This window comes from Phodopus roborovskii, unplaced genomic scaffold (assembly GCF_943737965.1).
Source record: "Phodopus roborovskii unplaced genomic scaffold, PHOROB, whole genome shotgun sequence".
Taxonomy (NCBI): domain Eukaryota; kingdom Metazoa; phylum Chordata; class Mammalia; order Rodentia; family Cricetidae; genus Phodopus; species Phodopus roborovskii.
In genome coordinates, this window is record NW_026126407.1 from 21,413,643 (window position 1) to 21,429,978 (window position 16,336).

The following is a 16,336-nucleotide window of genomic DNA, read 5'->3' on the forward strand; positions in this document are numbered from 1 at the left end:
ACTTGGTCTGCGCCTCTTTCCGCTCTGGCTACCTGTCAGTCACATCATTATCTTCAGAGCCCAGGGCCAGCTGGAATATCAGAGATTCTGGATGCCTCTGAGAGGAACATCACATACACCCCCTCAGCGCTGAAACGACCTTCCTACTCTGACCTTGGCGCTCTCGAACTCTTACTTTCCTCAACCCCCGCATCCGCGGAATGGGCAGGAATTCCGCAGGAAGGCGCGCGTGCGCACGCGTCGATGGACACGGAAATCCACACACCACACCCTTGCGCGTTCTAGTTCGGAGAACCGGTGTGTGCTAGCCCGGGGCCGCGATCCGGAAGCAGTGCACCTTTGGCCCCGCCCCGCGAAGGCTACTTAGTGTAGACGCGCAAGCGCAATTTACCTAGGGGCGGGGCCTCAGGCGTGCCCGCCCTCTTCCCCCGGCGTGCCCCGCGGCAGGCGCTGACGTGGCTGCCGTCAGCGCCGCCATCTTGTGGGAGCGAAACCAACGCCTGGCTGGGAGCAGCCGCCGCGGAGGTGAGGCGCGGGGCGCGCTGGGGCCAAAGCTGGGGAGGCCACGGGCTGGTCATCGTGGGCGTCGAGGGGTGCTCGGTTCAAGCTGCTAAGGGCCGAGTCTGGTCGGGCGGGCCGGGATCTGTGTCCAGGACCTGACGGCAGGCCGGGCAGAGGATCGGGGCTCCCCCAGTCCCGCGTCGCCCACGGCCGCTTGGCCCTCCCCCACTCCGCGGCCCATACGCCTGGCCGCCCGCCGCGGGCCGCAGCCCGGAAGTCCGGCCGGGACGCCGGCTCCTCTCCAGGAAGCCAGGTTTCCTGCTGTTCCTCTCTGCGCCTCTCCTAGGCTCCACGGCCCGGGAGCTCGGGAACGGGGAGCAGGGCTCGGGGGACACCGGGTCTCCCTTCTAGAAGGGCTAGCCGGCAGCTTCAGACACGGCACGGACCTTGGGGCGGGGGAAACTGAGGCTTGGGTGGCCCTGAGACGGCGTCAAGGTCACTCGGGTGGCGAGGTCTTCCTCCTCTTTCTCGAGTCCGGTTCCTGTCGGCCCGGAGGACCGGAGTTGTGGGAGGTGAAGGGACAGGGCAGGTGGGTAGGGGCTCCGGACTGCTGAACCGGGTGCCTGGGTTTGACAAGAGCATTTGAGGATATTAGGGGATCCCAAGTGTCCACTGTGATCTCCAGTGAGCCGTGATTTGTGCCCCACACTTCTCTGGTGAGATTTTCATTGAGGTGTGCACTCAAGGGCCCCGTGGCCTCTGCAGGAGTTGAGCCTTGTTTCACCTCTTGACTGACCTCCTGGATTAGAAGGGTCCTTCTGAGTTGGGGAATTTTTAACCTGGCGGTGGAGCAACCTGGTCCCAGTCTCTGAGTAATCTGCTTGTAACGGAGGCCAGGTCCAGTATATAGTTCTGGCTGTCCAGTCAGGGTGGCCATGCCCCTTGTGTGGTACCTAAGTGCTAGGGAATCTGCTCTCATCAAGGAGGATTTCTCCCTTCCAGCAAGTGGCTGTTTTGCTGGAAAAGAAAGGGGCAGCTACTCCTGCTCCCAGAAGTCACCAGAGAGCCCAGTAGTTGATGCCACAACCAATGTTGGAGTAGTCCGTTGTAGTTCTAGTTTCACAACTAGTGGTCAGCAGTTTTTCCTGCGGGCTGATTCTGCAGTGAGTGTCAGACAGAAGACTAGTGAGATGCCATGGTGCTTTATGTGCTGGCTCCATGTCCCTTTTCTTGTCTTAACCAGTGTCAGGCATGGGTGACTGCCTGTAATGTCCTCTCCTTTGAGCTTTCAGCAGCACTGTCACAAATAGCCTGGACTGTGAGATTTGATGAACAGTGTTACTACTTGATTTCTCTGTTTCTTCAATGTTGTGTGGTGTAAGGGCCAGTCACAGATTTGTGAGCTACATTGTTGGAGCTGCATTGTCTCCTTGGCATGAAGGTTTCTGTTAACCTTTGTCACTTTTATCCTTAGGTATCTTGTTGAAAATGAGTCTGAGTCATTGGATCACCACACTGTTTTCTTGCTTATGAAGCAGATGTACAGAATTGTTACTTCAGAAAGATTTAAGAGCTAGTGGTAGAGTGCTTTTCCTAGCTTGTATAAATGGTTTGCCCTCTCCAACACTGCACACACAAGGACTAACTGTGAATAACAGCTGACTCATACTCAGTCTACTTATCCTGGAAGGAAGATAGCAACAACTAGTTCTGTGCCCCTCACATACAGTTCTGATTGTAAGTCAGGTAGCTGAGATGCCCACTATATACCTCCTGTACAAATAATTCCTTGTAGAGAGGAAATCTCTACAAGATGCTCTGAATCTTTGCTCCATTGATTGGGTTGCTGCCTCTGCCCAGGACTAGAGAGGTTTCAAACTACAACTTTTTTTTTTTTTTTTTTTTTTTTTTTTTAGGTAAAGGTAAATTAGACTAGCAGTTACTGTGGTGACCCAGTGTCAGGCAACCTAACTAAGAGAAAAAACTTGTTGTGCAGGTTCCTGCAATAGCTTGTTAACAATGGTTTGAGTGTTGGGTCAATATTTTTCAGATTCTTTGAATTAAATGTTACATTGATGTGGGGGGGTGGTTTCCTTTTTTTTTTTTTTTTTTGAGATAAGGTTTCTCTGTGTATCCCTGACTGTCTCTGTAGATCAGGCTGCCCTCAAACTCAGATCTGTCTGCTTCTGCCTCCCTAGTTCTGGGATTAAAGGCTAAGCCACCACTGCCCAGCCTCATGTGCAGGTTTAAATCTACGCTTAATCACAAGGGCTGTCTATGTGTGTTATTTGCACTTAGGAACCCATCAGACCCCAGCCTGCTCTAGGTTGCTATGTCATTCATGGTCTCTCTGTCCTGTTGCCTCTTATAAATCCCTTTGGCTTTTTGGTTTTTTGAGACAGGGTTTCTCTATTGCTTTGGAGGTTGTCCTGGAACTTGTTCTGTAGATCAGGCTGGCCTCGAACTCACAGAGATCGATCTGCCTCTGCCTTTGACCTTCATGAAATTGTCAGTGATGGTGAGGAAACATGAAAATCCCTTTGTGTTAAGATCTGACATTAAGAGCATCTTTTTATGTGTATGGTGTATCTACTACTGAAAAAGATTTGACATTGTCTGCTAAGAAGTAAAGGATAGCTGTGTGTGTGTGTGTACACATGTATTGGGATTCCTCACTACACACTGAGGTTTGATTGTGATACAGATTACAGGTAATAGCTTGTGGTGTTGCTTGTCAGTGTACTGAAGGGTAACTCAGCCTTCTCAGTTGGGGCCAACTGGCCTGGTTGCCTGGAAAACTTGTTAGTGTAGGATCTTTTAGGTGTTCACCACTCTGTCCTGCTACAGATGCAAAGAACTACTTACTAGTTAGGGCCCAACTTCTACAACGTTTTTACCTGATCTGTTCCCTGATTTTTTTTACTCACATTGGTCACAGGGCTTGGCTGCCTGTCAGTAGCCATTATACTAGGAAGAGTAGCACTCCCTGCAGGCCCTGATAATAGGGAAAGTTTTAAGTGATGAGGGGAATTGACAGAGAATAGGACATAGGCTGTTTATGGGGAAGAGTTTGACTGTATCGTACAAGTTAGCCCTAAACTCCTGCCTCAGTCCCCGGAGATTACAACCTGCTGGGATTACAGATGTGTGCCCCCGTGCTAGGCAGGCATATTTTTATAGATTGCAGTTGGGGGTGATTAACTTTATGTGGTAAACAGCTCCCCATATTTCTGAGGCTTTGATAACTGCTACAGTTTAACATGAGTGAGTGGAACTTGGTTATTAAGGAAACCTTAATCAGTATCTATAGAGGTAAGTATACCTGTTAAAGGGATGCTAGCAAACTAGTTCTTTCCAAAAGACTCCTTGTGTTTGATAGCTTTATGTTAAACAATAACTTATTGTCAGTATCAGTTGTCAAAATATTTTTGCAATGGCATATACTGAAACAGGGAAGTTTGTGGCACAGATCCTCTATATGTTCTCTGACAAGTTTTCCTTTTTTCCCCCTCCTTTTTTTTTTTTTTTTTTAAAGTTTTAATTCTGTTGACATGATTTAGGTGCTTATTTCCAAGAAAAAAGTCTCTAGATTTTAGTGAGAGTCATCGCTGAAGAATGAGAATGAAAGCAAAGCTAGAAGGCCTGAAATATGTGTTCCTCTGAAGCTTCCTGTTGTGTAGACAAGAATGCTCTTCTTCCTTGTTTGATTCCAAGAGCTTATATTTAAAATACTCTGTTTTCCAGTGACTTTGGTGGTGAACTTTTGCTTGGTGTTATTTTCAGCTTTTAACATTTCTCTTCTGTTAAGGTCATATCAGACTTTGGACATACCGAGGTGATCAGCTGAACTGTGTGCTTAGAGCTAGCAGTTCTTGAGGTAGGTTTGATGGACATCTTGCTTCCTCTATGGCTTTACCTTCAGTTCTCAGGTCTGCACACCTGAGTCTCTAGATGTTTCTGGTGTAGGAATGTTCACACAGAAGCACACTTGTGTATAGTTTTAAAATAATGAAACATTGCTTGTTGGCCCTGTAGTAGTCATCAGAATTAGCCTCTCTGCAGGCATGTGTGTGTGGTTGTTTTTTTTTTTTTTTTTTTTTTTTTTTTTGTGAGGCTGTAGTGGCACATACTTTTAATGCTAGTGCTCGGGAGGCAGAAGCAGGCCGATCTCTGAGTTCTAGGACAGCCAGGACTATTTTACAGAGAAACCTTGTCTAAAAAAAAAAAAAAAAAAAAAAAAACAACAACAAAGCTGGGCATTGGTGGCACACACCATTAGTCCCAGCACTTGGGAGGCAGAGGCAGGTGGATCTCTGTGAGTTCGAGGCTAGCCTGGTCTACAGAGCAAGTTCCAGGACAGGCACCAAAGCAATACAGAAAAACCCTGTCTCTCAAAAAAACAAAAACTTTTAAACAACGTTGCTCTCCTGATAAGGAGTCACCTGTGAGGGGCCTAGTGGAAGATGGAGGAGATGGCCTTATTGTGCCTATGTGTGCTATTGGAGTGTTCATCCCGACAATTTTTGAGTGATATGGGTAGGCACTGGTGCCTATCCAAGGAGGCAAAACTGTCACCTCACAGATGACTTTTATGCAGAAATGATAGAGAAAGATTGGCAAGTTTGAGGAGGAACTAGAAGCCTCTTAGTAGCCCAGGACAGTTGACACAAGGGCTCTGAGCTGGGTAAGTGTACTTGGAGTTTGGAAACCAGCCAGGAGCAGTGAGGGAGAGGAGGACTAGAGAGGGGGTGGTCCTGGTTCCTGGAGCAGCTTTGTAGTTCTCAGAAAGGATATTTTGAAATCTGTGGGAAGGAACCCTTTGCTTCTCTCAGGTAAGGAGGCAAGTGTCTGGCACTTAGCCACTTGTGTGGTTTTCATGTAGTGGAAAAATCCCTCTGTGATAGCCTGTGTTTGATCACAGAAAGATAATGCTTTTCTTTGGCATAATAGTAACAGATGCTCCAAGTCTTTCAGAAACCCGGATTTAACTACCTTGTAAGGCAAGGGCAGTGCATTTGATTTCCTTCAGTGCCTTACAAAAAGTTGTTCTTTGTTTTCAGGAAAAAAGTTAATTCTCTGAGGTGGCATGCCCCTAAGATTGCTGTGGTTGGCATTTAGTGCCTCAGCAGCTAGCCACCTCCCTTTGTCCTATGTATGGGAACGACTGGGCCTAGCATTAAAGCAGAGTTTCACTAGAAGTTACTTCCTTCTGTGTCCCTACGATGTTCTGTGTCCCTGTGATGTCATTGTTGAGAGAGACTCAAGGGGATCTTCAGTCTTGTGCAAATGTCAGGTTATCTATTGGCTTCTTTTCCAGATGGCTGACTTAGTGGACTAAAGGGCGTGGTGGGCAGCACACAGTCCCATGACTATCCCATGACTTACTGTACTGAAGATCCTGACATCACAGGTGTCACTTTGCACCTAATTCAGTTGTTGGGGTGTAGTTGGGGCTGGTAGCAGCAGGTCTCCACAGTTTGAGTCTGAAGAACTGGGTTGAAATTTGGGAAGGATGGATCCTTACTCAGAAATTGCTAGAAAATACCCTGGGTGCTGGCCCCATGAAGGGGTCCTCTGACAACTAAGGCAAAGCATCAGCAGGTGTGTGTTTTACAGAAAAGCTTTTCTGCCGTCAGGATAGTGGGGGAATAGTTGAGTAGTGTATGGTCAGTAGTGCTTGGCTTAATGAGGACAGTGGACTTGGGGAATGTGGTCTTTGTCCTGTGTGTGTGCCTCAGTCCAGCAGGGTGGGGCAGGACTGTAGCAGAGCCGAGGGAGCCTGGTGACAGCTCAGTCTTCCTGTACACTTTATTCTTTTGCTTCCTCCTGAAGAGCGAGTCTCAAAAGAAGGGGGCAGGGCACTTCCTACCCTCCAAATGAAAGCTACCAGAAGATAGAAATAAAGGTTTTTGTTTTTTCATTAAAAATATGTATCCTTTTTAAATTGTGTGTATCTGCATGTGGATATATAAGTGAGTGCAGTGTTCAAGGAGGCAGAGGTCTGTCAGATCCTTCTGGAGCTGTCAGCCTCCTTGTCTGAAGTAGGGCTGGATGTAGCATGTATAGTGCCCTGCTCATCATTGCTGGTTTGAGGAAGAGCTTATTTATGAAAGCACCATGAACTAGCTGTTAGTTGTTCCAGTTCCCTTTTTCTTCAATGTGGAAAGGGCCTTTTGGATACCATGACCAGATTCATTGGCCATGCGCTCACGCGAGAGCACTAGTGTGTGTGTGTGTGTGTGTGTGTGTGTGTGAGAGAGAGAGAGAGAGAGAGAGAGAGAGTGAAAGAGAGAGAGAGAATATTGGGAAGGGAGCTCATAAAGAGATAAGCTGGCAAAGCTGCATTACTTTGATTTGTCTTGCAACAGAAATTAAGAGTCAGCTCTTCTGGGTCCTTCTGCTCCTCCTGAGCCCAGGGATGGTGGTGTTTAATTTGGGTGTGTGGTACTTGGCTTGGCTTTGTGCCTACTCTGCCTTCTGTAAGGAACAGTGGATCAGGGAGCCATGGAGAAGCCACATTTATCATGAGGCTCAACCTTATTGCTTCAGCAGGATCCCTCAGTGGTTTGAGAATGTACATGTTAGCAAACAAATGTACTGTGGATCTCGAGGTGGGAGATGAGGGTATGATCTTGGGTCATTTCCCCTCAGAACCAGTTGATGACAAAAACAAGCTGTACTTGTCTACACCCAGTTGATATTGTCTCCTGTACACAAGTGCATGCTCTATCCACATGCTTAAGAAGGTAGAAGAGTAAAGGGGGGGGGGGAAACACAGCTAACCTGGGCCTTACAAGGAGTCAGTGTGGGGGTCTTCCCTGGAAGCACCGGACTCATCCTAGACCATGTCAAATGGGCTAAGGTATGAAGACTGCTAGTCAGAACAGTGGCTACAGGGTCACTAGGGTGGGTTGGGCTGAGCTTTGTCTCCTGACTTCAGTCACGATGGTTTTTCTTTTTTTTTTTCTTTTGGTTTTTCAAGACAGGGTTTCTTTGGGCTTTGGAGGCTGTCCTGGAACAAGCTCTTGTAGACCAGGCTGGTCTTGAACTCAGATTCGCCTGCCTCTGCCTCCTGAGTGCTGGGACTAAAGGCGTGCGCCACCATCGCCCAGCTCATGGTGGTTTTTCACATGTATCTTGTGTTGTCCTGTTACTGTGCTTTCCACTATTTTAGAAGTGTTCCTGGGTTGATGCATGTATGTATTTCTTGCTTTGTTTTGTCTGGTTTGGGAGAGCAAACCTAATGCTATGCCGTTGAGCTTTTTCCATTTCCATATCTATGGTTTTGGAGTTTTTCCAGTGGGATAAGTACCTCCTGCCAAAGTAGAAATATGGTAATAGTATGTGTTAGGGCAGTGGTTCTTAACCTTTCTAATGCTGGACCCTTTAATACAGTTTCTCATGTTGTGACTCCCAACCACAAAGTTATTTTGTTCTAGGACAGGCTCCAAAGCTACAGAGAAACCTTGTTTCAGAAAAACCAAGAAAAATTATTTTGTTGCTACTTCATAATTGTAATTTTGCTACTGTTATGAATTATAAATATCTGATCAGCAGGATATCTGATAGAAGACCCCCCCCCAAAGGGGTCTAGACACACATGTTGAGAACTGGTGTGTTCTCTTGCTCCTGGGTAGGTGCTATGAGCATACAGTGCTGCAAGAACCTCCAGAAAATGTGGATTTTATTCTGGAAGTTCTGACTCCCAGTTACAAGTCAGGATTCTGTTGCTGAGAGGAAGACAAGACACAAACAACAGGTATCTGCTACAAAAACATGCACACAGATACATGGCAAGATATTTCCCTGTTGGAGCCTTTACAAGTCTCAAAAATTGTATTTCATGAATTCCTTATTGTAGTTCTCATTACAGACCATGTGGTAGCTCAGTTAATATTTGCTCAGAGTTGCTAGTATGTAGAGTTAATGTGGCTGTGAGTGTGTTTGATGACATATTTTGAGGCTAGTTAGATTAAGAAATGGTAATGCTTAAAAGTAGAATAAAGGGAGAAATAATATGAAGACAAAGTTTAGCATTCTCGTTACTTTTGTTCAAGAACTCAGCTCAGATTTATATGAATGTGGGTGTACACACTGATTGGGGCAGGGGATCACTTACGTTTGCAATGAGTGATCTAACTTCTTTTTCACATCACCCCACCTACACACAACAGACGTGGTGGGTTTCCCCTTCCCTTAACTCAGAAGACAAGCTTTAGGGAGGCATGTGTTCCAGCTCCTATCCTGGAACATGCTGATTGAGTCACAGTTTTGCCCTTACAGGAGTTGCCTGCCTGTCCTAGTATCAGCACATTCAGTTTTCCTGTTGGGCAGATTTTGTGAAATAATGACAAAATGTAGGGCAGTATTGGATTGTATGAACATACCAAACCTACAAGCCTGGAATGTTAGCTGAAGGGCAGGTGAAAACCTGAGGCTTTAGGAACAGCCACACCTAATCCCTGTTGAAGTACACAAAAAGCACTATATGCAGAGGTCAACATGGGGCCCTGTTGGACATGAGACTAAACAAATCTTTTTAAGTTACAGGCATCCTGTTTTGGGGATGGTTCAGAAAGGTTTTCATGTATCTGATTGTGTCATTGTTGGAATATTGGTACTCGTTACTAAAACCTTTAGCTAAAAAAATATTCTATACTGTATTCAGGTTTTTTTTTTTTTTTTTTTCAGAAAAGTTCCAGATTTGGTAATTTTCCTCAAATATGACAGCTGAGAGTATACACTGTTGTTCTGTGTGGTTGAAGATAAGTAATTAATTTTGAGACAGGATATCACTGTAGCATTGGCTGTCCTGGAACTCAGTAGGTAAACTCACAGAGATCCTCCTGCCTCTGATTCTCAAGTGCTGAGATTGAAGGCCTGTTGCTATGCCTAGCTAAATATATATAATTTATATTGCAGTGATTTTGTCTTAAAGCAAAAGGGAGAAACTAAGAAGTTGGTTCAGTCAGTAAAATCCTTATTGCACAAGCATGAGGACCTGAGTTAAATCCCCCTTAACACAGGTAGGCCACACACACCCTTCTAACCCCAGTACTGGGAGGCAGGAACGGGGTGGGGGGGGGATCCCTAGGACTTTCTGACTAAGCCATTCCAGCTGAATTAGTGTGCTCCAGGGTCATTGAGATTATATATATATATATATATATTTTTTTTTTAAAACATGTATGGGTGTTTTGCCTGCATGTATCATGTTTATGAAGTGCCTGCAGAGGCCAGAAGAAGGCTCCACATTTCCTGGAACAACTAAGGAGGGTTGTAACTGCCATGTGGGTACTGGCAATGGAACTGGTGTCCTCTGCAACCGCAGGTTCTTACCCTCTCTCTAGCTCCCTAAAAGTAACAAACTCTAAAAATGTCACCAACTTTTCATCCAGATAGTAAGTATGAGTCCTTTCCAGGAACATTCTGCAGCCCAGAGCAGAAAACCTCCCTTCCTATTGGGATTCTTTCTAAGTAGCGTCAGACGTTGGAGGGAAATGGCAGGACTGCACAGTCCGCTTTAGTGAAGGTTTTCTGAGGACGGGGGACCTCCTTCCTGGCTACCACCAATCAGGCTCCTGTTCATCTGCTAAACCAGTCAGGTTGCATTCATTCATCATTGTGGAGTAGGTGTGGACTCAGCTGTGTTTTCTAATCTTTACTCAAGAAGCCTGGAAGTCCCTGCTACTGACAAAGCCTTGTGGGGAGTGCGGTTGCCAAAGGGGAGGCTGCTTCAACCGTTGTCCTCCCCTCCCACAATGAATGAACTTTCTTGACCCCGTTCCCACTTGGTTGTAGGTCTTCCTTCCTAAGTAAAGTATTCCCTCTGGTGGCTTAGGAGGCAGAATAAACCAAGTGCTCTCTGGGAAGTCTGTTTTCACTACCTGCTAATGGAGTAAGAGGAACCTGAAAAGCAGGTTTGGCGTGTATGTGGGATTGTAGGAGGAAGGTCACAGCACCTTGACTGGGCACCATTCACTTGGCCTGTGCCCAAATCCCCTGGTGGTGATTGGCCAGTGCAGAAGTGCTTATTAATGCCTGCCTATGTAGCAGGGGGATCTCTGTTCTTGATTGTCTTAAATCTGGAGCTCACGTCATCATTGACTTGTATGTCTGCTTTTCCCTTTGGTGATTCTTGTTAAAAAGAAACTGGTTTTCATAGCCCTTCTATAGAGAAGGCAGATTAGGCCCAGCACACTCAGCTGCAGACCATGTCAGATCACGTGTAGCACTGGATTGTCAGTAGTCGTGGACAGTGAGGCAGTTATGCATCTATGCAGTCAAATTTGGCTGAGATCCCTGCCACTGGACACAGTTATTCAGGGTGCTGCCTACCTGCTACTGTAGGACTTGTTAGGGTCCAAGTACCCCTTTTCTGTGCTCTTGTGATTTTTTTGTTGTTGATGGTTTTGGGAGGTGCTTTTCTTTTTGAGACAGGGGCTCGTGTAGTTCAGATTAGCCTTGACTAGCCCACAGTTTATTACCAAGGATTGATTATTATTGAACTCTGCCTCAACCTTACATGTGCTGGGATTATAGGTGAGCACTGCCACATATAACAGATATTATTATTATTGGTTTCTACTCAGCACCTGAACATAAAGAGCTGTGTTATACTCTTTGTCTCACCAGCTTCCTATGCACACCCTGATTACCACTGTTTCTTTCCTCCCTTGATAACCATTTTGTGATTTTGAAAGAAGGTGGATTTTTTTTTTTTTTCTTTCTTTTTTTGTACTTGTTGTTTGAGACAAGGTTTCAGGGTTTCTATGTGTAACAGCCCTGGCTGTTCTAGAACTTGCTTTGTAGACCCAGGCTAGCCTTGAACTCAGAGAGATTTGCCTGTTTCAGCTGGGACTAGAGGTGTGTTCCGACACACACATCTGGCTAGAAGGTGGAATTTTTTTGCACAGATAATGAATTGCTAAGCAGATAGCTACCTGCTTCTGTTGGGCTTTTTTGCTTCAAGTAAATTGGATTTTTGCCTGTACTTTTTTGCTCTCAATTCCCCAGCATCATTAGACCTCATGATAGAAACAGCTAAGTGGTGTGCTCCCTGCTCTATGGCAACTAGAGACTCCTTAATTCATCTTGGGTTCACTTCCTTTTGCCTGGTTTGGATTCTCAGGGCATGCCTTGCCATGTTGAAATTAGTTATTCTTCCTTATTTGTAATTGGTAGGAGTTAAAGTTTGAGAGCCATAATCTTAGAATTTTTAAAGAGCATTGCCTGAGCTTTTCCTCCCACCAGCAGTGCATTGTCAGAGTGTTTTGGCAGCAAGCCTCAGCTTTTAGGGCATGTGCTCCTCCTGCCTAGCTAAGAGTTTGCTCTCTGTAGTTTTGTCAATCTGCCCTATCCATCTGTCTTGTCTTCTCACTTCTTTCCACTTCTCTCTCCCATCTTGTTTTCCTGTCACCCCCTCCCTTTTTTTTTTTTTTTCCTTCCTCCTTTAGTTTTCTTCTAAGGCAAGATCTCACACTAGTTCAGGCTGACATCAAACTTGAGGAAACTCCGCCAGCCTCAGCCTCCCTAGTGCTGGAATTACAAGCATGACTCAACATGCCCAGATTTCTTTTTTTTTTCTTTGACAATCGCACTACATGTTCCAGCCTTGTACTTTCTGTCCTCCTGCCTCTGCCTCCCAAATATTCGAATTACAGCCATCCTTATATTTTTCTTATACTTCTTTCTAGGAGCCTTCATTTTTTGAATATATTGACTGGTCTGAATGTATTTCCTGAATTTGTATATAGGAAATTGAACTCCAGTGCAATAATGTTGGGCAGTTGTTTGAGTCTTAAAGTTCTGCCCTCAAGAATGAATAAGGACCAGCTTGAGAAGGGGTTTTGAAAGTAGGTTCACACTCACTTTACCACATGAGATCATGTTATTCCTTTCTCGTGGAAGATACAGCTCAAGGCCACATCTTAGAGCTAAACACCTAACCTACTAGGCCGTGATTTGGGATGTTCAGCTCATGTGTTACCCAGCTTATGGTACTCTGTTACATTAACACAAAGGGACAATATACAGGGAAGCCTTGTCATCCTGTCTCACACCATGCGTGTTCATTTTCCTGTGAGGTTAGCAGCCTTGGATAGTAGTACACAGACACATCTCTTTCTGAATGCTCCATGACTATTTGCTGTTACTATTAGGAGCTAACACTCAGCATTTAAGAATGCAGTAAAAATCCATTTGGATGAAAAAACAAGTGGCCACCAGATGTCGAGACTAGAGCCCTGGAAGCCTTAGTATCCATTCCAGAAGCCCTAAACATCTGATAGGCTCTAGTAATTTGGTGCCAGTGTAGTTAATTGTCCCTCTAATGTTTCTGCTCTGCCAATGGGCCCTACTGAGTGTGTGTACATGCCCTTGCAGGAACAAATCTTCACATTTGCCTGTCCTCATAGACTTTTGTATAGGTCATCAAGGGAATGTGCTACCATTGGTTTACTGTTTGGGTCTCTACTTTCTTGGGCTGCTTGAGATGGATAGTACATTGTCTTAACAACTGTCTCCCACAACCTGAATGACAGAAATACCTGGAGATATGTCACCACATTCTTTCTTTTTTAACACCAGGGGCTGATGGAGCATTTGGCCTGTAGTATTGAGCCTAGAGTGTGGCCAGCTCTCTAGTTGCAATCTGTGGTACTTTGAAGTAAGGATAGAGATTGTAAGGTGGTTATTTTCTGATCTAGTGAAGACCTGTTAGGCTGTAAGAGGCTTCATGTGTCTCTCAAAGCACTTTCTAGAGAGTAAACATGCCAGTTCCCAAGTGTGAGATGAGAATACACAGCTGTAGTTAGATGTCCTGATAGGTGAATAGACTTGGGAAACAAGGGGAGCTTTTCTGTATGTGGCCTTTAGATGCTTAGGGAGTCTAATGGACAGGGTTCTTTGTCTGCCAGTTGGGACCTCAGATTGAATTGAGATCTCAGGAGGGATGGGAGAAGGCTTGGGGCAGGGTACTCCTAGGTGGGTGTGTCTCTAGTCTGCCACAAGGCCTAGGCTGGCAGCACATAACAGGACTTGAATAACTTGCTTCCCCAGGTCTCTGGCCAGTATCGCTTCCACCTGTCCACAAGCATGGGGAATATCTTTGCAAACCTCTTCAAGGGCCTTTTTGGCAAAAAAGAAATGCGCATTCTCATGGTGGGCCTGGATGCAGCAGGGAAGACAACAATTCTATACAAACTGAAGCTGGGTGAAATTGTGACCACGATTCCCACCATTGGTGAGAGGCTGGGCCAATGCCAGGGCCAGGGTGGGGGTTGGCTTTGGGGTTCTGGAGTACAAAGGGTACTCAACTATAACCCTGCCCCCAGGTTTCAATGTGGAGACAGTTGAGTACAAGAATATCAGCTTCACCGTGTGGGATGTGGGCGGCCAGGACAAGATCCGGCCGCTGTGGCGCCATTACTTCCAGAATACCCAAGGTGAGGGCCCAGTCCTTGTCTTGAATTCCTCAGTGGTCTCAGAGGGATGCACTTTTCGCTGAGCCTTGTGGCCCTGCCAGTTTCAGGGCATAAAGCTACATTAAGCATTGTGGCCAGTGGGAGGACTGGATTTAGAGTCTGGGTAGATCAGGTGGGCAGTTTTTAGTATGTGCAGTAATGTGGCCCTGTTGCAGGCTTGATCTTCGTAGTGGACAGCAATGATAGAGAGCGTGTGAATGAGGCCCGTGAAGAGCTCATGAGGATGCTAGCTGAAGATGAGCTCCGGGATGCTGTTCTCTTGGTGTTTGCCAACAAGCAGGTAGGCACCAGCAAGGTCCTTCCCTGATGGAGACCTGTGTCAGGGAAAAGAGAGGGTGGGTGAAAGGCTGCCCCAGGTGACTGGCTTCTGGTAGTCACTGCCACTAATTCCTCCTTTCCCCCAGGACCTCCCCAATGCCATGAATGCGGCCGAAATCACAGACAAGCTGGGGCTGCACTCTCTACGCCACAGGAACTGGTACATTCAGGCCACCTGTGCCACCAGCGGGGACGGGCTCTATGAAGGACTAGACTGGCTGTCCAATCAGCTCCGGAACCAGAAGTGAACCAGACCCCTCCCTCCCCCTCACTTCCTCTTCTCCGCCCTCCGCTTTCCTCTCATGTGGCAAACGTGCGACTCTGTGGTCCTGAGTGCCAGAAGCTGTCTCCATGGGTTGGTCACAGTGTGCATCGCACCGTGCTGTACATGTGCAGACGCAGCCTGCAGCCAGGTTTTTATTTAATGTAAATAGTTTCTGTTTCCACTGAGGCAGTTTCTGGTACTCCTATGCAATATTACTTAGCTTTTTTATTGTAAAAAAGAGAATCAACTCACTGTCAGTACTGAGAAGGGATTTGGGTGTAGGGGCACCTGGCCTCCGGGAGCCATTGGGCTATAGAGTGGTGTCAGTATCCATTTGGTGGTTGGTTTTTAACCCAAACTCAGTGCATTTTTTAAAATAGTTTAAAAAAAAAAATACAGGACAAGAACACTTGAACACACAGAACGGAGACTATGCCTAGTGTAGGTTTTGCAGTAATGGCCTGAATGCTAGTCCATCGGATCACCTGTTCCCCTGTGGGAACAGGAGAGAAGGTGACAAACCACCATCCGCTGCATGGTCACAGTAGAGCCCCCGTGACTCGCCTGTCTTTGGGTCACCTGCATTCCATAGCATTGTGCTTGTACTTGTGCTCACATGGTCACCTAGGGGTTGGCTGGGAGCCATTGTGGGGTGCAGGGCCTGGCTTGGATTTGGTGTGTGGCCGGGCCGGATGGCAGCCTACATACCCAGCTTACTCTTGGGCCCACTTGGACGCGCTGGCAGGAGGCCTGGGTCTCACCAGCAAGACCGCGTGCAAGCTGGGAGGGTCGATCCATTCCAGACCCACATCCTGGAGCACCCCCATCTCCATGTGTGAAGTAGCTTTCTCCCTCAGCCTGCAAGGGTCCGATTTGCCATCGAAAGACGACCTCTACTTTTTTCTTTTGTATTTTGATAAACACTGAAGAAGCTGGAGCTGTTAAATTTATCTTGGGGAAATCTCAGAACTGGTTTATTTGGTGTTGTGGAACCTCTTACTGCTTTCAATACACAATTAGTAATCAACTGTTTTGTATACTTGTTTTCAGTTTTCATTTCGACAAGCACTGTAATTATAGCTATTAGAATAAAGTCTCTTAACTATTTGATGGGCTTGTGTATCAGTGTCACCACTGTCAGGCTGCCTCTTAAAGAGAGCCCTTTTTAATTCGAGAGAAAACAGATGCCCTGCATGACCTGGAAGAAGTAAGACCTGGGTAGCTCGCCCAGTTACTACCAGCCTCAGAGTGCTTTCTAACAACTTCAATAGGCAGCCTGCCTTGGGGTGGTACATATCTCTGGGTAGGTGTGGCTACTAGGAGATCCAAAGTCTGCCATCCTGAGTGGGTCCCTGCTCAGGACAGACCTTCACCCCCTTGAGGTGGTGTTTTAGATAACTAATCCTCACTTGTGTTTAGGTGGCTACCTGCAGAGCACAGGTCAACGAACAGTCATAGCTTGAGTCTCAGGACACTTTGGGGTCTGCCCAAAAGGACACACACCCACCATGTATAGCTTTACAATAAGAGAACAACTTGCTATATGGAATCCAGCCTAATTTCTACTGTCTGCCCACATGTGTACACAAGCTCTAAAATTACTATTATATGGCTGTGAAACCCACTGCCTCTGCTTAGTAGTAGGAACCAGATTGGACCTCTTGAGCAGGTTGCAGATGTATTCATATTCACAGAAAGAAGTTTGTTCTGACTCCTTGGCCATATGTATGGGCTTAAGGCAGCCTCAAGGACAGGATTCTGGTCTCTA

The 16,336-nt window shown here is 46.3% G+C and overlaps 1 protein-coding gene across 2 annotated transcripts; it reads left to right on the forward strand.

The window, feature by feature from the left end:
- Positions 1–386: 386 nt before the first annotated feature.
- On the forward strand, positions 387–15,678 carry Arf1 (ADP ribosylation factor 1). Of its 2 annotated transcripts, XM_051180564.1 has the most exons (6): positions 395–525; positions 4,310–4,378; positions 13,561–13,744; positions 13,836–13,946; positions 14,141–14,265; positions 14,390–15,678. In XM_051180564.1, the coding sequence occupies exons 3-6, from the start codon at positions 13,597–13,599 to the stop codon at positions 14,549–14,551; spliced, it is 546 nt and encodes a 181-aa protein (XP_051036521.1). In that variant the 5' UTR covers positions 395–525; positions 4,310–4,378; positions 13,561–13,596; the 3' UTR covers positions 14,552–15,678. The 2 variants fall into 2 exon arrangements, with proteins under 2 accessions (XP_051036522.1, XP_051036521.1); XM_051180565.1 differs by lacking the exon at positions 4,310–4,378 and having other exon boundaries at positions 387–525.
- The last annotated feature ends 658 nt before the right edge of the window (positions 15,679–16,336 follow it).